The sequence below is a fragment of the Temnothorax nylanderi genome, unplaced genomic scaffold (assembly GCF_030848795.1).
Source record: "Temnothorax nylanderi isolate EJ_2023f unplaced genomic scaffold, tnyl_v1.0 TNYL_tig0150_pilon, whole genome shotgun sequence".
Lineage (NCBI taxonomy): Eukaryota > Metazoa > Arthropoda > Insecta > Hymenoptera > Formicidae > Temnothorax > Temnothorax nylanderi.
In genome coordinates this window covers 223579-246146 of record NW_027249212.1, presented here as the reverse complement: position 1 = coordinate 246146, position 22568 = coordinate 223579, and the positions used below count along the sequence as shown (strand labels likewise).

General features: G+C 39.1%; 3 protein-coding genes across 6 annotated transcripts; 2 read left to right on the top strand and 1 right to left on the bottom strand.

The window, feature by feature from the left end:
• Positions 1 to 14: 14 nt before the first annotated feature.
• LOC139777488 (proton-coupled zinc antiporter SLC30A2) lies at positions 15 to 16672 on the top strand. 4 transcript variants are annotated; one of them, XM_071714939.1, is made up of 9 exons: positions 15 to 172; positions 277 to 480; positions 13137 to 13324; positions 13643 to 13759; positions 13884 to 14032; positions 14366 to 14517; positions 14875 to 15082; positions 15353 to 15593; positions 15946 to 16672. In XM_071714939.1, exons 1-9 carry the CDS (start codon positions 30 to 32, stop codon positions 16089 to 16091), a joined length of 1548 nt encoding a protein of 515 aa, XP_071571040.1. In that variant the 5' UTR covers positions 15 to 29; the 3' UTR covers positions 16092 to 16672. The 4 variants fall into 4 exon arrangements, with proteins under 4 accessions (XP_071571040.1, XP_071571041.1, XP_071571042.1 ...); XM_071714940.1 differs by lacking the exon at positions 15 to 172 and having other exon boundaries at positions 273 to 480; XM_071714941.1 differs by lacking the exons at positions 15 to 172; positions 277 to 480 and adding an exon at positions 5815 to 7292.
• Positions 16673 to 17736: 1064 nt separating this feature from the next.
• Positions 17737 to 19735, top strand: LOC139777491 (box C/D snoRNA protein 1). Its single transcript, XM_071714955.1, has 7 exons — positions 17737 to 18042; positions 18140 to 18321; positions 18399 to 18490; positions 18692 to 18870; positions 18949 to 19143; positions 19223 to 19347; positions 19420 to 19735. The coding sequence occupies exons 1-7, from the start codon at positions 18020 to 18022 to the stop codon at positions 19623 to 19625; spliced, it is 1002 nt and encodes a 333-aa protein (XP_071571056.1). The 5' UTR covers positions 17737 to 18019; the 3' UTR covers positions 19626 to 19735.
• On the bottom strand, positions 19650 to 22018 carry Sec22 (vesicle-trafficking protein SEC22). Its single transcript, XM_071714958.1, has 5 exons — positions 21597 to 22018; positions 21263 to 21372; positions 21034 to 21194; positions 20811 to 20957; positions 19650 to 20721 (listed from the first exon to the last, which is right to left on the bottom strand). The coding sequence occupies exons 1-5, from the start codon at positions 21669 to 21671 to the stop codon at positions 20573 to 20575; spliced, it is 642 nt and encodes a 213-aa protein (XP_071571059.1). The 5' UTR covers positions 21672 to 22018; the 3' UTR covers positions 19650 to 20572.
• Between the last annotated feature and the right edge of the window lie 550 nt (positions 22019 to 22568).

Below are 22568 nucleotides of genomic sequence, written 5' to 3'. Positions count from 1 at the left end.
TTCGCTTGATTTCGTGGATCGATGGACGTATGAAATCGGAGCAACTTCGTCATCACACATCTGTGCATCGGAACAGGAGCGACTTTTATCGACGGCTCTCGGGGACGAAGATATCGGGTGAATTAATCCGAGTCATCGCTTTACACGCATCCCCCTTGTTCATAATATTTATGTAAGCAGTTCAGGAAGGAGAGAGAGAAAGAGAGAGAGAGAGAGAATCAGACCGCCACGCACTAATGACATCTCCCGACGCATAGTAACCCCGCGCTGTCGCAGATTTGCCTTGCCTTGCCTTGGCTGCGCGGTCGGCTTGGCGGTCGGCTTCTGTCAATTGTTCGATGCTCGCGTGCCCGTGTCGTTCGCGCTCCTTCTCGCCGACGGCCCGTCCAGAAAATTTCACGACATGGAAAACAGTGGAGCTAAGTCCGCCAACATAGAATTTCTCACCGTCGTCGTGGAGCAAAATAACAGAGCCAACGAGTAAGTTTCACTTTGATAATATTTTGGTGATGCCAAGGATACGATTCGTTTTCGAATTTCTCATTTGATAGAATACGACACGTGTCTCCGTCGAGTTCGTCGCGTATTTGTTGCGAAAAACGCGTGCATTTCTTATCTTTTAACGTATTTGGTAGTAAAATTGTTGCAATTTAAATAATCCGACATATGCAATTCAAGCGATTGAAATAATTTAAAGCGATATGATGGTGTGAAAAACGTAAAAATAGAAAATGAAGTAGAAAGAAAATGCTTAAATCAGTTTCTGAGTTTGGAAAATTACAAATTTATTTGACTCAATATTTAACAAAACACTAAACGTAGTGTTTTGTAACTTATAGCATATATGGCATATAATAGAAATATTTTCCTATTTTTTTCTGTTTTGTTGAAACTTTTGCATTAAATTGCATCGCTTATCTATTACTTATTGCTTATTGGAATCCATTACGATAGCATCAAGTTATTGAGTACCTATCGACCATTACCTTGACAGCGACAAAAAAATATAAAGTAATTTCGATCGATCGTCAGAAAGTTGCAGTAATAAATTTATGGCTTCGGAGTAGGCAATTGTAATAGTGATACAATTCATCGAAAAATCTGAAATGGCGCATTAAATTATCAGGGACATGCCAATCATTAAAAGTTCTGCGGCCATTTACGCTTTTTTATCGTCGATGGCGTTCGTACACGTAGTTTTTGATAGACAGACGGAGGTCACACACATCCAATAATAGATATCATTATTTCTTTCTGTTTAACACCTCTGTGTATCGACCTTTTTTTCTCGCGATCCGAATCACGTTTCCGCGTAAACGTAAAAATGCAACCCCCAAGTATCCAATTGTTTTACGCGAAACCCTACCCCTCGTCTCGCGATATGCCGCCGAAAGAGTTACAAAATATCATCGCGCTAGGTAATAGCCGGTAGTCCTGATCGAAACACCATTCGGCCACCGTGAAAATGGACTTCGGCTGCATCGTCGACGAGTAAATAAGTTGAAAAATTACTCTTGTTCTCGCTTTCAGATTATTTGCGATACGAGACAAGGATCATTATTATTATTTCGATCAGATTTGCCAAGTTTTATTTTCACAAACGGTTCAGGATTTAATTCGAAGTGACTCCAATTTAGAGACATATGTGATTTAGAGTCTAAACGAATTTCCGTAATTGCATTGTGTTGATTTATGTGTTTTGTATCATGTTTAAGTGTAGCGATAGCAAGACCTAGTTTGTTATAGATAATTTATAAGTATTCTCAGCTCCTCGCGCTTTGCTCGCGTTTTTCCGGGTATCTCATAACATTGTATTTGCGTTGCGCACCATTGATCAATGATGCACGATGCAAACTATGACAGTCGTGCACATGACCACTTTTAAAAAGAAGTGTGCATAATAGGTAGCATCTTTAATATTTCATCGCACGTTGGACGTTGGGAATAGCTGATTTTTTATGATGCATCGAGTGAACACGATTTTTGTCATATAACTAGAACTTAAAACTAGAGTACTAGACGAACGTTTTTGACATCGTTAAATTTATTTTAATTTAACTTATTATCATTCTTTATATTAATCTATTTTATTTTAACTATTAGCAGAGAGAGAAGAGAACACATAGATATTAATTGTGCTGTTTTTTTCCGACTTACTTATCTTACTTTAAACTGTCTCTTCCGTAGCAATTTTATTAACAGTAAAAAAAATCATGACAAACATACACGTGACTGCCAGTATTTAAAAAAAACATGCGTAAGCATATCTGTAATATTTGTTCGCACATTAGACGTTGAAAATAGCAGATTTTTTTACGCTGCATCGAGAAAACATGACTACTTAGAACTTGATCCCTTTACTCGTTATTAAGATCTCAAAATCTCGAGTAAGTACTTGCAACTCGTGCGTTCGCGTAAAAGAGTCACGGCGGTCTCGCGCTGCGCGTGTATTTGGCGCGAGACACTATACCGTGTCTCTTGATTTTTGTCATATAAAACTTGAAACTAGACGAACGTTTTTGACATCGTTAATGATAAATTTGTTTCAATTTAACTTATTATTATTCTTTATACTAATCTGTTTTTGTAATCTTTTATTTGAACTATTAACAAAGAGAGAAGAAAACACGTGTATATTGTACTATTTTCTTTCGATTTATTTATTTAACTATAATAGACATCACAGACGCGCGCTTCGCGCGCGCTATTTAGCTTTAACATTATACTTTTATGCCCGATCTACAATAGCTGTAGTAAGCCTCAAGATGTAAGAAATTGACCAATTACAGGCGAATGTGAGAAGAATAATCGACTGTGATTGGTCAATTTTTTACATCTTGAGGCTTACTACAGCTATTGTAGATCGGACATTACTATTACACTATTAACCCTTGATACATATTAATGCGTCGTCTACAATGGCAGCAGGAGAATGCAGTAAGGCGTAAGCAGTAAGCTATTGACCAACCGCAGTGGATTATTCTTGAATTGTAAAAATCCCATTAGTCAATTAACTTACTGCATACTCCTGCTGCCATTGTAGACAACGCTTAAAACTGTCAAAATATGCGATGACAGAAGTCATTGCGCTCACGAAGTCAGCGCAATGACAGAACTATCAGCATTGCGAAAAAATATCAACAATAAAATCTCTTTTTTATGAGCGGATTTTAAACTGTCCCTTTCGTAGCTGCTTTATTAAGGAGGGTGGTTGCTCAAATCAATTTGATAAGAATTAGTTCAAATTTATGGAGGATATTTGTCTATGGGAATCTATCGTCCATGCCAATTGTCTACATAGTTGTCGAGTAATTAATTATTGAAGTTATACTCTTGTCTCTCTCTTATACACGGGCGACACAGCAAAAATATTATCTAACCTATAATGTAACTCTCGAAAGCATTAAAAAATGATAAGAATTTAATGAAAATAGGTGCAAATAATTCTTTACATATTTAGGAAGAACTTTCTCGAAGACTGAAATGATTCGTCTTTATAGTTATCAAGCAATTGTAAAAATAAAACAGGACCACATTTATTATTTCCACATTTCAACGTAAATAATAACGTATTTGAGTTTCAATTGTACAAACACTACAAACAACTCTTTTTAAACCTTAAGAAACAGCAATTGAATGCATTCCACATATTTATTTGCTAAAATTTGTTTATTTCACGCGACGAAAATCTAACCTATCCCCCCGCCGCGCCGCCTGCCCCGCAGCGGGACGTCAACCAACCTCCTTAACAATTTTAAAAAATCTACAGACATACACGGGACTATCGGCATTTAAAAAGAAATATGCGCGTAACAAGCAGGTATTTTTAATATTTTATCGCATATTGAATATTGGGAATGGCTGTCTGATTTTTATGCTGCATCGGATAAGCACAATTTTTGGTCATAATATGACGAAAATTTAGTTTATATTATAACTAAAACTAGAACATTATTGATATCGTTTTTGTTTTAATTTAGTTTATTATCATTCTTTATATTAATTTGTTTTATTTCAATTATTAGCAGAGAGAAAAAAAGAGAAAAAAGAAAATACATAAATATTGTATTGTTTTCTTCAGCATATTTATTTTATTTTAAAACTGTCTCTTCCGCAGCTGCTTATAATTTAATATTTCAAAGAGCCAACTATACAGGGTGTCAATTTGAAAACTTTCAGTCGAAATATCTCGGGAATTAGTAATGATATCAAAACACGGTTTGGAGAGAATGTAGGGGAGCAAGGGGGACATACTTTGATTTAAAAAAATTTGACCTTTGGTGGAGGTGTCAAAGTCAAATAAAGGTCAACTTAATTTTTTTAATGGATACATGATTTTTTAAATATCTACGTTTGTAGCCCTTCTCATTACGAGCTCAACGCGCTATGATCCAAAGTCGCCGAAGGTCAAATGACCAAATGCAGGCTCATAGTATTATTGTCTTTGTACATGTTATGAGACACCTTTTGCAGCTGCAGCTTGCGAATCGACAATGTTAAATTCATTGCAAAATGACCTAACACTTCAAGTTGAGTTGCTTCATTCACTAATCTTTCTACGGTTCTGTTTTTCTTTGCTATTGATCCTGTTTCTTCAAATTTTAATATTAATTGTTGGACGTAGGTGTGACTAACATTTTTTTTCTAGTTTACTTAAACTGGTAAGTACAGTGAGTGCTAATTTGTACTACAAGCGTTAACATGGTGATTCCGCGTGCCAAACTAAGTCATCATGACATTGCCCATGTCCACCAGATTTAGAGAGCACGAACAGAAATAGCAGTCTAACAACAAGATCCGTTCAATTTCGATTTAGTTTCAATTTAGTAAAGAAGCTGCAGCTGCAAAAGGTGTCTCATAACATGTGCAAAGACAATAATACTGTGAGCCCACATTTGGTCATTTGACCTTCGAAGATTTTGGATCATAGCGCGTTGAGCTCGTAATGAGAAGGGTTACAAACGTAGATGTTTAAAAAATTATGTGTCCATTTAAATTAAGTTGACCTTTATTTGACCATAACGCCTCCACCCAAGGTCAAATTTTTTTAAATCAAAGTATGTCCCCCTTGCTACCCTATATTCTCTTCAAACCGTGTTTTGGTATCTTTACTAGTTCCCGAGATATTTCGACTGAAAGTTTTCAAATTGACACCCTGTATATTGTATACGATTGCACAGATACATGGCACAAGTTTAACAAGAAAAAGTATTTATTTTTCAAGAATGTTTGAAGCACTCCGAACTACTTATTCGTGCAAATTTGTCGTATATTTTTCTCCGTGCAGTTACATCTCCTTCGAAAGTGTAAGGCCTGTTCTTTTTACCTAAACTTCTCACACAGTCCATCTCTTATCTTTTTCTCTCCAACGTGAAAAGAAAAGGAGGAAAGATGAACCGTGCGAGAAGTTCAGGTAAAAAGAACAGGTCTATTCGAGCTAACATTCCCACGTTTCTCGCCGGATCTTTATCGTATTTTCACGATTCTTTCGTCGATTTCTTTATGATTTTACAAGCCACGATCATCGACAAAGATATTGCCGAGGTCTCGACATTTCTCCGAGGACAAATCGACCCTCGCTCGATCGTCGATTGAGTCTTCGTCGAAATCTAACGCGATCGCGAGGAAGAATCGCCTCTCGATTACGAAATCCGTTTCCTCGCGCGATCGGCACGCGCCGCGTGCTCCTGCATCACGTGCGTCCGCTGTACCTCTCTGGAAAGTTACGCGAACATACCCGCGTGTTTATTTGCACCTTCGCCATTCGCTCAGTCTCGATCCGCGATCCACAACGTGATCGACGGCAGCACGTAAACTTTCGCTTAGACTCCTCGCTTCAACGGGACCTCGGGATATTTCGCTACGATCGGTGAAGTCTTCAGGAGAGGAATCACATCGCTGATCTAAGGAATCCTTTTCCCTTTTCTTTTTTTAAGTCAAAATCGACATTTCGCGTTGGACGCGGAAGCCGAGCGACTTTCGTAGAACGCTATCGGTCCCGCGCGTCTCATTCGAGACTCTCGAACGAGATACTGATAAGACGAATACTGCCGGCGTGATTACTGGCGAAGACACGCGGTGCGAGAGGGACAAGTGACGATCGACTACGCGCTCGCCGATAAAATCGCGCGAATGACTCGCGCGACTATTAAATCCATTGCGGATGCAATAAACCGGATCCGGACTTGTGAAAGCACCTGTTGACACCAAAATGAACGTGCGGAGCTGTCGAACACAGCAGGACACGAGATATATCAGTGGTACCACCAAATGCAACAGGATGTTCCGAAGTTTCAAAGACTGACGCAACGTGCGATGAGACGGAAGATCTCCGTCTAAAAAGCAATTAATTCGATCAGCCGGGTCGGAGCTTATTTGCTTTTTCCTCGACGATTTCTCTCCCAGACGAGTTCAAAGACACTTGACATTACGGGCTACGAAAAAACAGCCTGTGTACTTGGTGGACGTGTCGGGTGTGGGACGAAGGCTCTCGATTACGACGAGACATATCTTCTCCAAATGGAGATAGAAGAAAGAGACGGAGACGGAGACAACAGATAGAAAGGGAGCGAGAGAGTCGACGTGTCAGTGAGTGGGGATTCCCGATAAAGACAGACCGACCGCGAGAGGAAAGGCAGAGGGACTGGGAAGGAAGAGTATTAAAAAAAGAGAGGAAAGAAAGAGACAGACAGAGAGAGAGAGAGAGAGAGAGAGAGAGAGAGAGAGAGAGAGAGAGAGAGAGAGAGAGAAAGGGAAGGAGGGAAGGAGAGCGCGGACACATGTGAGAGGGAGAGAGAGGCCGATCGCTAATGTTAGATCTTTTATCTGTCGGACGAGCGGGCCCGCGGGCTGAACACGGGCCCTCTTTCCACCGAAAGAGCGGGGCTCCCTGTTCTTCATTCGACGAGTGACGGGTGCAGTCGATCCGCGTCCCTCCGGTCGTCCGGAGGACGACAGAGACAATCCGCATACACGACTATACGCTGAGATTACAGCACGCAACCAGTCGCCGCGCCTCCCGCCCCGACCCCCGTCCGCCACCTCCACCCGCGCTCCTCCGCTCCTCTCGGACGAGCGCGCCGCAATCTCTCGTCTTCCTCTTTTTTTTTTCCCGGCGCTTGGCATTCGCCCACGATTCGACAAAACCAAGGATCCGCTTGGACGGATCTCTCGTCCCAAGGAAGACTGGACACGGCGACGTCGCGCGATCGGCGGCCGACCGATTGCGAAGCTGGCTGGACCCGCGAGCGCTCCACCTCGGGAACGATCATGGATGACGAGAAGATCAAGCTGTGAGTTCCCTTCGAGTTCTCAATCGTTGATCGCAGCAGGAGGATCCGCGCGGGATCCAGCGAGCGGAAAATTTTGCGAGATCGCGGAAATCTCCTCGCGGGGGGGGGGGAGACTGGTCGCCAATCTCTCCCGGATCGGTTCGCTCCACTTTGAGGGATGCATCTGTGACACGTCTCGATGCGCGACTAACTTTGTCCTCCGTGAATTTGTGACGAGCTCCGATTTCCGAAGAGAGATAACGATGTTACGTGAAAATAAAACGAGTGGTGTCTGGTGGAATCGGAAGTTGGAGTGCCCCGTTTCCTGAAAGATTGGTATCTCTCGGGAAAAAATCGTTCATCTCCATCGGCTAATCTTTGCATCGCGCCGCGCGCGTCAAGCTTCCTCTCTTTTCGGAATACATTTGCTACTAGCGCTAGGTATTATATTCTTGCTATCGAATTATATTGGCAGACGGAAGGTACGGGATAATCGTCGGCTGGTGGGATCGATTGGAAAATTAACCCTCGACGAGGGGAGTTCGAGAAATTACACGTCCGCAAGTAATGTCGTCAATCATCAAGTTCTTTCGATAACACGTTGTCCAGGATGATTCGCAGGCATCGTGTAAAATATTTTGGATAATTTGTGTATTTATATTCAAGGCCCAAGTTCCTCTGGAAAAGTACCGAGGCGCCAGGAGTTTTTCAATTATTAATTTCTATGAATTCACAACTTCGAGTTCCCTAATAGTAGCACAACTTTATTGCAGCAGTATTGGCTAACAATGTGTATTCAATTTTTATGTTGGGTATAGACTAATTTCTCATATTGGTAAAGTAGATAACTATATTGTAAAGTAGACGATCTGTCTATTTGAGCTAATATTAACAGTGCACTTGCATTTTATTAATAACCAGTATTAGCTTTTTATTGAGGAATCAAAAAGGCCAAGACATTCTGAATACAACCAATATTCAGCCAACGTGTTGCCGTCAGTGTATTGTGCTACTAGGGTTCTCATTTATGAACAAAAAAAAGTATTGGATATTATGCGAAATATAAAACGTCGAGGAGCAGCCTTGAAAGAATCCAGAATATCGCGGAATATTATCAAAATATTCTCACTGTTTGTTGACGAGGAACGGCGCGACTGCCGACTTTTGACATTCGCACACTCGTCGCGTCGTCGCGACGAGAAAGCCTTTCCTCTTACGATTTCTCTTTCCTCGGGCAATGTCTCCGCGTGCGTTTAACGAGCTCGGAAAACTGAACTCGCTGATTGCCGAAATTATGCGGCACTTTTTGCCGCGCCGCACCGCGCCGCGCGTGCATTGTGGCACCGCGAGCAACAAGGCCGCGATTCCCCTTCACTTTGCCACGCGACAGGATCTCTAATGTGATCGCACGCGAGGACGTGCAACCAGTTTCGCGAGCGTTTAACAAAAACGCGCGTTTTCTTCCGATTGAATCGTCGCGCATAACCGCCAGCACAGTTCTCGCGCCTGTAAAACTGACAAAATGTGTTTTTCCCGGACGTTTTTTTATCGACTCCACGCATCTCGGTGCGAGATGTAAGAATGCGCGAGTTTCCTCGTCTGGAGCAAACTCGCCTCTTATTATTTCTTGTACGTTAATTATATAAAATCATAGTCTTTTCGCGTACAACTTTGTTTTGCGAAAGTTTATTCCGGGAAATAGAATTCTAGAACGTAAAAAAGAATCATCTCGTTGCTTTCCGCTGACAACTTTCATCGAATTGGTTCTGTCGCTCCGTTTTCTGGGTATTCCCTGCCTCGGGTATTCACGATGAATATCATTGAACTCGGATAAAATCGCGCCGGCATTATTTACGTAAATCGTGACTCCGAGGAACTATGTAATTACGTGGAGCTACTCGTGCGAGGATGATAAGAGGAGTGCACTCTCGCGTGATTCCCGGCTTCGGTTTTGTTCGTCACACGGAGTATTTTCAGGCGAACGCCGCCGGAATAACGGGACCTATAGCTTCGAGCGACCTAAAAACATTGCCGTCGGTGTCCATGGACCTTCAAAACGTAGCCTTGAAATACTTCGGCGTTGCCGAGATCTCTTTTTCTACATACGCATTGGTAGCCAACGTAAAACGTGAATGGACCCACTGTCACACTTGCATATTCGTAATTCCATTAAATAATTTTAAGATAACTTGAAGCTGTACACTGTACCAGCGATTGATCAACGATACGTTTGACATTTACACCTGATTCAAATAGTAAAACAATTATTTTTTTTATTATTTCGTATCTAGATATATTTTTGAAGTTATATCGAAGCTATATATTTTCTTCAGCTATAATGAAGCCAATACTGAAGCTATATGTTCACGTTAAAAGACGTACGCAGTCCTTTTACGTGGACAGAGGCCTTTTGGAGGTCTGTAACATGAAATATGAAAATTGTTAGCTTAATCGAGCTGCGTGATAAATGCCAGACGGAAATACGAGACAAATAATACGTGCAAATAATCCTGCTGGGCTATCCTCTTTAAAAGCTCGCTGCTAAATCGAATATCGTTGTGGAGAAGAACGACTATCAACGATCGTTTAAAGCACGATCGTTCGCGGTTGACTTCTTGGGTTTCTCTCTCGTTAGCGCATCGTACCTGCGAAACCGCATACGCCACAAGTTTCTTTTTTCTCTTCTGCTTCTTCTTTTTATATACTTGATTATCGGCCTGTCACGCTTTCCAGGGGTTAAGAACAACGAATCATTAATTCACGATTGTTTAACCGAAACTGCTGTACGCAATTTTCGCGGCGCATAGGTAGGACTGGCTTTCTTTTACCTCCGGTAAATACCAATCCGTCTGTAATTACTAATCCATTTTGCCATCAACACCGTCAATTCTATGTTCGGCACGCTGTTATCTCGCGTTAAATCGTAAGTGCCAAGTAGTAGCATTTGCGAAGTGGATAATTTTACAGCCGTTGTAACGATCACGTTTTATCGCGGGGGTAGGAAGGGTGCACTCGCGTGTATGCGATCGCGATCGTGCGATCCTGAAACGATCATAGGCGCCGCAATACGTAAGGATCGCGCTTGTTCGAGTTTTCTTCCTAGAGTAATCAATCTAGGATATTACAAAAAAAGAATGTCTCTTTTTTTCAAGACAATATAACAATTATTTAAATGATATTAACAATTAATATTTAATATTATCGATTCAGCTAACAACATTCTACAACTACATTCAGCTAACAACTTTATTTCCGTCAAAATTCTCGTTATTCGATACCCGTTCTTAGACTCTTTAGTACTAGTAAACGATTAGAGAACATGATTAGACTATTTCTATTAAGAGAGACACTGATATCTCCACAAGAATTCCAGTCATATCCAGCGATAGATTTTTTTCTACAAAGGCGTGCGTCTCTTGTCGACGCCTATGGAAGTGGTTTTCTCTCTCTCTCTCTCTCTCTCTCTCTCTCTCTCTTCTCTCTCTCTCTCTCTCTCTCTCTCTCTCTCTCTCTCTCTCTCTCTCTCTCTTTCTCTCTCGACGAGGCTCGACTGTTGTTCTCGTATTATCACAGTATAATTACATACGAAACACTGACATGGTGTCGGATAGCATGACGGCGGAGCGGCGAGTCGATCGTCGTCGGTTATTAATCCGTCGGTGCATCTGATTATTTAAGAGCACGTGACGAGATAATCCGCAGGCAACTCAACCGATCCGAAAATACATATAATCCGATGCAGATAATTGTAATGCAGATTGCCGTGGGTAAAGAGCGCGTTTTGGCAATAAAATGACGATGACCTTCGAGAAGCGGTGAACTCTCCGCTTGTCTATTTTCCCATTGCTGTTCGCTATCGGTCGTTCAAATGACGATGAACGGGGGAGTTTCCACAAAGTTGTGAAACCATTTGTCATTTTCTCTCTGGCGGGCGTAGGAGGTGAAGAGATAAGCGAGACCACGCGTGTATCGTGAACGAAAGGAAGTACACGCGAGATACGCATCGACGCGAGTCCTCGCGTTGTCCTCGCGTCTCATCTTTGATATCGGCAAAAACCCACAAAGTCGTGGCCCATCGTCGAGCACCTTGACTCAACGACGAAGGCCGTCACGAATCTCCGCGAATATCTGGTCACCGTACCGCTCCTAGATGAAGGACAAATTCCCGAGGGTCGACTTTCCCTTTCCGCGCCGTACGCGGCCCCCCAAAAAGATTAAGGCTACGCGATAAAAAAAAATATATAATAGATGTAACTCGCGATGAGATGGAAATTATGAGCTTGATAGTTAGGCCGCGACCAAACGTTACAGTTCGCAGATATATAGAAGTCCTTTGTTAAGTTTTCAATAATTATGTAAGTACATTTTTACATATTATATAATATGTGTATATATATGTATATACATATACATATAATATTATATGAATGTGTGTATGTATAACATGATGTGACGTAAAAATGTTCCGGAGGAATTCAGACGCGGCTTCATATTCAATTCTTTCGCACGTACATAATGGCGTAAGCGCGATATCGCGAACCTTCATCTTCATCGATATTCTTCGATCGTGTGACTTTGCACACGGCATCATTGTCACCGTCATTGAATCAGTCACTGATTAGGGGAACGTAGAGGGAGAGCGCGTGTAACGAATGCGCATTTGCGCACGGCATCATCATTGATATCTGCTTGATAGATAATATAGCATTCTGCGGAAGGCGATAAGAACTGGTCACGTATTCGTGTACACTGTACATAATGTATTACTGTTGTTAAAGCGTGTAATAATGTCAACAATACATATTATGCATACAATACGTTTCCGGCAGGCTCGTTACGGAATTGCTTACGCAATTAGAATGGAGTAGAAATACATGATTTTTGTATCCTCTATGTTGATACCTCTTCATTATTCTTACACATTCTCTTTACTTGCAAGATTTCCTTCTTTCTTTTCTTAGAAATATTGATCATTCTTAATATCAAGATTCGTATTTTTAAAAATATGAATACTCTTATGAATCTTAATATTATTCTAAGAAATATTCGCGTTTAAAAATAAGGAGGATAAGGCTTCTCTATCAACTAAGTGAAATAAAGATATAGATTTTCAATAAATTCTCGCACAATTCTGGTCAAGAAATAAATTCTGTAAAAGTACGAATTTTATTTTTATTACATTAATTGACTTTATACCGAGTTTCTCGTTCCATAAATAGTTGTACCACTTCCTCTTATCACGTCGACCGATCAGGCATGAATATCTCCGTACAGATCTTATCTAAGAAAGCTAAGAAGCAGAAGAGATAGCCGCAATTTTCGATATCGTGGTTTATTGATTGACAAACAAAAAGTTATCGAAATCATTTCGACATCCCCAAAAAGATCAACGAAATAAAACTAGCACGATAAATGAGACGCTTGACGAAACTAGATAATTTCTCAAAAGAAATGACTCTACAAAGATACGTCATGTTTTTTCCTCGAATCGTCGGCAAGCCGCATGGATTAGTTCACTAATACGTAATCGCTTTCTTCCATTGCGCAACATAAGAAAGAGTGATCGCTGTGTGCGCCATTTACAATCGCGAAGAATAGAGAAAATATACTAAATATCTTATATGTATAAGTAATTGTTATTTATAATTTATAAATAATAAATAATATCTATGAATATAATTATAATAAATTATAATAGGATTATAAATGATAATCGCGAAAGCGTAGCATTTTATTTTGCCTCAAAGTCGGCCGCGTTAAATAAGGAATCTATAACAGCGAAGTTAAACATTCCTCTGTAAAAACAATTCTTTGTACCTTTACTTCAACTGTGTGAAATAAAAATGGATTTATGATTGACTGCAGATTCAAGGATAAGGCGATTTATGGCTATGGGACGAGCATACCGCCGAATAACAACGAGGATGAAGAAAGTGAGATGTCCCCGCGGAAGGTCATCTTCTGCGTTCACGGAAAATTGTCAGGTTGTTGTACGGTGGTGAAAGGCTCCGGCGACGAAAATGCATCCGCGGACTATCAACAAAATCCGACAAGTACGTTTTCCTCAGCAAGTATTTCATCGCGCATATTTGAGAAAATAAAGTAAAAATTATTCCAAAAATAGAAATAATAACGATAAATGATTATAAGAATATTCGTCCAATTCTCTATCGGCGCGTTTCAAATTAATCGAAGAGACTAAGAAGGATAAAGAAACTGTGTTTCCACGTTATATTGTATTATATTAAAATATCTAATTTTTGCATCAATCAAATAGCTCTAATTGACATTTGACGAAACTGACTTTTCGAATAACTCCTTTCCTTTTAAATAAACTGGCATTGTATTCTTTTTCTTACGATTATTTTTAGTGTCTCCGGAAGATCACTGTCACAGGGAGAGGAACGAGGAGATCGACAAGAAAGCCCGAAAGAAGTTGCTGATAGCCAGTGCGCTCTGCGTTATTTTCATGATAGCAGAAATCGTCGGTAATACAACAAAATACGTTATCTGTGTAAACGAAAATACTTTGTAGAAGTTAAATTATGAGCGCGGACACCAGTTATCGTGCATACACACAAATTTTCTTCTTATTTTTCTTCTCCTCTTCAGGCGGTGTATTATCGAACAGCTTGGCGATAGCGACCGATGCCGCACATTTGTTGACTGACTTCGCGTCTTTTATGATATCTCTTTTCTCCATCTGGGTCGCTGGTAGACCAGCCACCAGAAAAATGCCTTTTGGTTGGTATCGAGCGGAGGTGAGTACTTTTTTTTTCACTCTCCTTCTGATATAGATATTGAGATAAAATAAATCGAGCGAAAAATTAAACGTTAAATCTTATCGACAAATAAAAATGTAATATAGTTAATTTAGATGCAGAAATTAGTGGAGTGTAACATGGAATAAATATTGCCTGAATGTGATTAAAAGCCGTTTTAAATTAATTTCGAACTGTTCGCGGTATATATTGTACTACAAAAAAAAGTTAATACACATGCCAAAATTTTCTTGTAAATTATCTTGTAAAACATTAGAAATATTACAAATTGATGGAAATTGATAATGAGAAATTTTTTATACGTTGTTTTAGGTCATCGGAGCATTGACTTCAGTTTTGTTAATATGGGTGGTCACCGGCATCTTATTCTACCTCGCGATAGAGAGAATCATCCACAAGGACTTCACGTTGAACGCCACGGTGATGCTGATCACGTCGGCGGTTGGTGTTGCGGTAAATCTAGTGTTAGTGATATCATTAACGACAATATTTATTTAATCTTCTGCGCGACCCAACGGCGATTCATGCATGACTACGCGATACCATGCACGATTGTTCACGAAGTTCTTATAGCAATGGGAATTACAATGTGCATAACGTAACATTAATCGAGTATTCCCTCGTTGTACAATTCGAGCGATAACGATACGAATTACGGCAATTTGAATGTGAGAAATTAATGAGAAATCGTTGAGAATTAATCGAATTAAATGGCCTGATAAAATATTTAGCAGAAACCGGTTGCAACAAAATTCCCGAAATTAGACTCACATCTTTAATTGCTTTAGAGATAATGCACCGTGTATAATTTGACATTGCAGAATGGGCCTGTCGTTGCATCAGCATGGCCATAGTCACGGCGGGCATAGCCACGATAGAGGCAGCGACGTGGAAAGTGAGCTTGATGGTGATCTCAAAGGGGAGCATCAGAAAAGGAACATCAACGTGCGGGCCGCCTTCATCCACGTTTTGGGTGATTTTATTCAGAGCATAGGAGTATTTATCGCCGCATTAGTCATTTACTTTAAGGTATCTTCAAACTTCCGTCAGTAGTTTATCAATGTATTTATCAATGTATATATATTTGTGTCATGACGTATGGATCAACGATAAAGTTTCGGAAAGTTTTTCGTTCTTGGGCTCTTTATATCTTTTATATCGAGATCGAGTCACACGTTTGTCCTTTATTTATTTTACCCTCGAGAAATTTCGTGACATTTTTGTAATTCAACAGATAGAGGCTTATCTATCGACGGCACGATTTCAAGGCACGATTCTAATGATCGGCTTATGTTTCAGCCAAGTTGGAACATAGTGGATCCAATATGTACATTCCTCTTCTCCGTATTAGTTATCTTCACTACGGTGGCGATTATTAAGGACGTAGTTAACGTCCTGATGGAAGGTATTCCCAAGGGTTTCGAGTATTCCCAAGTGGAGAACACCTTTATGCAAATAGATGGAGTCGTTAAGGTGCACAATCTTAGAATCTGGGCGCTCTCGCTCGACAAGACCGCTCTGTCGGCGCATCTTGCTATAAGTACGTACGTCCAAAAATACAATCCGACACGTGTACTTCTTATTTATGCATTTTAGTTATGGAACCTAAAGCTGAAGTCCTGAAATAACATATTATGCCGTCACAAAGCGCGCTTAAAGCTCATATTTTTAGATTCTCAAATTCCCGCACTAATAATAGATCCTTTAGCAGCACTATAAATCTCTACATTCCTCGATTTGGAACTTTATAAAATCTTGCATCTTATCGTTCATCTCTGGACTCTTATAATAAATTGTATCATCACAAAATCGCGCATCTTGCTTCTATCGTTTATCATATTTATTATTTTGTGATGTTTATTTTTTATTAAAAATAACGTCTTTATTCGCAGAACCTGGAGCGAGTCCCCAGAACATCTTGCGAACCGCCACGCGAAATATCCACGACAAATACAAGTTCTTCGAGATGACGTTGCAGATAGAGGAATTCAACGAGCGAATGGAGAACTGCAAGCAGTGTAAAGCGCTGTCGCAATAAGCCACCGTTTTTTATTGTACTTATGCGTGTCCCAGTCGCGATATAAGGGACGCGATGTGCAACGAAGATAATTTTAGATTAGAAGTCTCGTGACCGTCACGAGATCGTCACGCTTCGCCGAATGAAGCCGATGTGACTGCTTTCATTCGCGAAAGCCGCGTATGCATCATTGCAGAACTCTTGTTATACTTTTTTTTCCTTTCTTTTTTTTTTTTTTAATTTCGTGAAGATACGAGCAGTCATTGTCACTCGTACAACGCGCGATGTGTTTATTGTGATTAGTTCAATTGTTATTCCATCATAAGATAAATTATAATTAGTTTCGCAAATAAACGAAGTTGTATATCGTTAATGAATGCAATTACGACAAGCATTGTGTTTCTCGAATTGATTCCGTACTAATAAGTATTTTAATCAATTCCAAGTTAAAGATTGTAATTAATATTATATATTTTTAAGAGTGACCCGTAAGTGTTTCAGTAAAAGTTACCAGTCTACCAGATATTGTAAAGGATATTGTATATATGCACAGAAAAGAGAAGAAGAGAACAAATAATGAATAAAAATTATTTTCAGCTCAATGAACTCGAGACAATTTCTCATAATTTAACGTGGACGAGCATTCACATTGCAAGCTTAGTCGTTGCAGGATACAAGTTATTATTGTATCTAATACAGTGTAAACAATTATTTTCTAATTAACTCAATTAATAAAAGCAGGAAATTTTTCATATATAATTATATGTATATAAAATATGTCCATAAATGTTGTTTCTTTTGTATAATCTGTGTTCATAAAGAAAAATTAAAAAATAATTAAAAGAATAACTTTGCATTGTTTTTTTTAATAAAATATGAAGTTTAAGAAAATGAGAAAAAATTGCCCAATGTAATTCCATATCAACAATTTTACTTTTTGTAAAAAAAAATGCAAAAATTTTTTATACATAGGTATAATTATTTTTCTATTATTCTTCTAATCATTTTTCTTATATATACGAACAGAGATTATACAAGAGAAAGAAAATATATATGTATATGGATATATTTTATATAATTATGTATGAAACATTTTTTCTCGGATGAGTGTTTAATCTCTTTATTCCGAAATTTAAACTTATAATTGTTACCATTTATTCACTAGAATCTTTTTCTATTTTACTTGCCTGCGCACATTATTTTCTTTTTAATATGATATTTAAGAAAATTTATTTAATTGTAAATACAAAGCGTATATAAGCGCATGTCCTAAAATTACTAAATATATGTTTTTTAATCTTTCTGGGTAAATCTAGAGATGATTTTTTTTTCATAAAGGAGGATAATAAAGAATATATCGCATTTTCTCGATTTTATTTTCAATTGCAACAATATACATATTCTTGTAATTATAAGTTTTAAATACTACGAAAGTTTATTTGAAATTGATTTATTTAATGTACAAGTATATATATATGTACAACAATGTAATTCCATATCAACAACAATCGCGCAATCGCCAAGTATTCTGGAACATGATCAGTTTTTATTATTATTATATATTTTAGATCAATAAAAATAACAAGTAACAAAAATATATTACGAATCAACGGTTTGCACCACTAGACGCGCTCATTTCTCGCCTAACGTTCGCTCGAGTGCGGACAAGTGTTATTTTGTCAACATCGGAGGTAAACGCGGCTTTCAATCTTTCAAAACAAACAGATCTATTTATAAAAAAAACAAACGGCCTTTACTAAAGTATCAAACTGTATCATAATATATATACGAATACGAAAGAGGAATAATACAAATCTAGCTAATTATTAATACAAATTAACAATTATACAAATTGATACAAATTAATTAATCATAACACACACACACACGCGCGCGCGCGCGCAAAATACACACAGAAGCAAATAAAATAAACCTAACCTAAAAGCAAGATGGAGCAACCCACGAGGACCAAGTAAGTGTAGGAATGTCTGATGTTCATATAAATGTAAAGATCGAGTAAATCTCTCGCGATGATTAATTTACTCCTTTTATTTTACTATTTTTTACAGACTGGAGGATTGCGAGGTATGCGGCGCAGCTAAGGCACGGTACACCTGTCCGAAATGCGAGGTTAGAACCTGCTCTGTCGCGTGCGTGAACGTCCACAAGAAGGAACTGGTGTGCGACGGAATCCGGGACAAGACCAAGTTCGTCCCCCTCACGTCGTTCACCGATCTGGATTTATTGAGCGGTAAGAGACAATGTCCTTTCTTTAGAGTTTAAATTGCTTGAGACGTCTCGAGGCTTTGACCGTTTCACATTTTGCAGATTATCGCTTCCTCGAGCAAGTTGGCAGAACGATTGATACAAAGAAGCGAAATCCGGAGATAAGGTTCACGCGTCAAGCTAATCTACCAGTGGTACGATATCCATTATCCTCTCGTTTTTTATTTATACTGTCATTTTTTTTAAGTACCGCAAAGTCTGTTTTATTTAGCTAAACTTCTGGCACAGTTCATCTTTTCTGGTTTTCTCTCCAGTGTGAAAAGAAAAAGAGGAAAGATGAGCCATGCAAGAAGTTTGGCTAAAAAGAACAGGCCTACAATGTTGCTTTCTTTCAGCACCTACATAAATTGAGATGCGCTGCAGGCTACAGAAAGGTATCGCTGTTATTTATGCCGCAGCTCTTCAGTCGGCACAAGGAGAACACTACGTATCTTAATTGGAAAACCAATGAGCTATTCTGGCGTTTGGAATGGATTTTTCCACAAGCTGAAAATATTAAGTGCACAGTGGACAGGTATGGACGAATGCGTCTCATGTCTGAAAGCCTAGACTTTTAGCAATGAACAGCAACTCATTATTACCTTTATTACAGAACTCTAGACAGCATAAGATTATCAACATTGGTGGAACAGGTTTTAGATCCGGTCTCTTCGACAGATGAGACTGATATTGAACGATTGAATACAAAACTGGTTTTAGCTGACAAACTGCAATTTTATAGAGCAGCTGGGTTAAGTAATATTAAAGTGCTCTTGAAAGCCGAGAAAATAAAGAAGGCAAACTCTAGGTAAACATATATATATTTTTTTACTTTTTCTAATTTTGATTGAAGTACTCGGCTAATTGTAATTGATTACTCTTTCCAGGTTTTACGATTTGGATCTTACGTTCACGTTGAGAGAAAATTTGGAGAATAAAACTGTAGTAGAGTTTCCGACATTGCATGTCGTTATGAAGGATCACTCGAATATGTACGAGATTATAGACACTGGTAAATATTATCCGTTACAAGCACCATCGATATATTATTATAGATCTATAAATCATGTATATTATTATCTAGATGAAGAAATGACTGACACGGAGTGTACGAGTTACGGAGCGAAGAGAAGATACAATAATGATAATGGGCCTGACAAAAAAAATAAGCCGATAAATTATTTCTTCAATGATCTCTCGGATTCTGATGATGAGAAGACGGACGTCAAATTTAAAAGAAAGAAACAGTCGCTTGATATACCGAATTACGAAGACTTGATAAAAATGTGAAAATTACGTTCATTGTTATAAATATTTAATTATATATGGATATATTTTATTGTAAATACATCACCGTTATTTTAATACAGAAGAAATACATACAAATATAGTAACATTAATGACGTGTATGGCCATCTATAATACATTTTTTTTTTCTTAATTGGTTCCTTTTCTGCTGATATATATACCTACACCTGTGCACCACCCAAAAGTACAACTCAAAAATAATAAAAACATTTTCGTAAACTTATACTAACTCAGGACTTCACAGAGGATCACACAAACTGTATAATTTAACAGACGTAGGAATGATAAATACAATAATTTTTTTAAATAAAAATCCGTAACGCAATAATAAAAATCCGTCTCTGCTCATTTGTGAAATTTCTTTGTATTCTAGTTCGTAATTTAGAGGCAGTTTATTTTTCACCGCCAACCAACTTCCGAAATGAGTATATTACACGATTTGCTACAATATATTTTTAAAACGGTAACACATCATATCGTTTTCTTTTTTTACGTAGAGATTACTAGATCTTTTACGCAAGATTATGAAAATGACTCGACGGAAATGTGATAAAAATTGTATACCTATTAACTTCTATATAAGAAATTTAGTGTTTGTCTTTGAATAGTGTTAAAAAAATCGTCAAATATCTTGCTATATAATTATATGCTATTCTATTATAAACATAATTTTTACATAGACCAGTTTGAGTACATCAATATATATATGTATATATATATATATATATATATATATATATATAATTACACTTTCGCAGATTTTATTTTGTACGTAAAATTTTTAATTTCCTCTTCTATAAATATAAATGGTGGTTGTAGTCGCAAACACTCCGTAAATATGGGCGAGATGAACGAAAATATATTCTACCCTTGGAAATGGAATAACTTTGACGCGTATTATCGAAATTTTTTCTGCTCGCGTTGCTTAACTAAAGAACGAAGAAATATAACAGGAAAATCACAAATGCAACAAGACCGGCAACAGCTTTTATGTACATCGATTTACTGTTCAGATGTTTCGCGTCTTTTTTATACTTCTGCGACAGCATGGACAAGTTTTGCGTCTTTGTATCCAATTCTGCAAGATGCAATTAATATATTAGTACACGCAGATATCTACGATTTGCGTTTCTGGCTCTTCAGGCAAACGGAACAGCTCCACATTACCTGAGAGTACGGTACCCCTCTGTAGAACATCGTCAATATTTTGCACCATGATTCTTTGCACGTCCTGCAACTGGGTGTTAAGTGTGTTCAAATTCCTACGAGATCTACTGTCCGTGAAGATCTTCTTGGCTTTCTGAATGTATGTATCTGAGAAAAGAAGAACGTAAAGCTGATGCAATATATTCAAGACATTAACTAACGTTCACAGTCATTAACGGCTTACCGAATTCGATAAAGGTATAAGGCCTGGTCACTGTATTTACACGTTTACCATACTGAGCATGGAACTCCTGCGCTATGTCTTCCAAATAGCTGTAAGCTATACGCGTACTGTAATTCCTTTCGCATAACACCAGATAACACACTTCATTCTCGATTAAATAACTGCAAGGAAAGTACGATATAAAACAGGTTTTAAAACACATAGGTCAAGTTTGCCGATCGTCGCTTACTGGAAAAGATACGGTCCGGTTTCGAGGGTACACCTAGCCGGAGACTGTGAGCCCAGCTTTCTGAACAGCATCTTCGCCTGATTCTGATACTCCACGATATTCTTACCGTCCTGCGACACAAAATAGAACACGATCAGCTCACATAAAGTCAGTAAAACATGGATAAACGGGCAAAATTTCGATTCAAAGATCTCAACTTTCTAATTTAGCAAATGAATTTCAGGATCCCTTCTCCTCTTTGGAAACAAGGACTTCCGTGGATGCGTCGAGATAATTACAGAGGTAAAAAGTGCGATGCCTGAGAGGTGACGTTTCACCGTGGCGCATTTCTAACCTGCTCGTTGTCCTGCATGGTGGCCGCCAGCGGCAGGCCATCCGCCACCCTCGCGATTATCGTGAACAGGACCATCCTACCGGACTACCTACTACAGGAGAGAGATGTTCGCCGATCTCCGTCTGGAAAAACGACCGAGGAGTAGATTTCAATCGCACAGTCGTGTCGTCGCGCCGCTCCACGATCTCAACATCCGCAAGCTATTCGCGCGTAACTGGCTGGGTCCGCCGATGGCGATGTGGCCGTGGCCGCCGCGCGTCCACTCTCGATCCACCACGTCAGTCGATCCGGTCGGTCCGTGCGCACTGCGCCGATCGCTCGGCCGACGACGATCGCTTATCCGTCGAGCGGGCGAACGGCCGGCCCGACGGGCGCGGGCGAAAACACGCTCCGCGGCCTTACCATCGGCGAGCGCATCGTGAAAAGGAAAGTAGACGGCACGCAACGGCACGCACGTCCAAAATCGGGACATAAGGACGTCTTAGGGCCGGTTCACCATCTCCGATTAACTGTAACCTTCGATTAAACTTACTCTTCGTCTCTTTCTAAGGGGGACAGTTAGAAAGAGATGAAGAGTGAGTTTAATCGAAGGTTACAGTTAATCGACGTTGGTGAAACTGGCCCTTAAAAACATTATTGAGACGTCTTTTAGACATTATTGAGACATTTTTAAGACATTATATTATAAGACGTCTTAAAGACATATTTAAGACATCTTTAAGACATCATATCATAAAACATCTTAAAAATGTCTTAAATATGCCTTTAAGAGGTCTTCTGATATGGTGTTTGAAAGATGCCTTAATAATGTCTAAAAGACGTCTTAATAATGTTTTCAAGACATTTTATGTCTCGATCGTCCCGATTTTGGACATATGGTGCTGTCTGGAAAGCCGAAAGCGGACGCGCGATCCGCGTGCGCGACGCTCGCGCACTCGTCCCGCGTCGCTCGTGGGAGGAAATTCCCCGCGC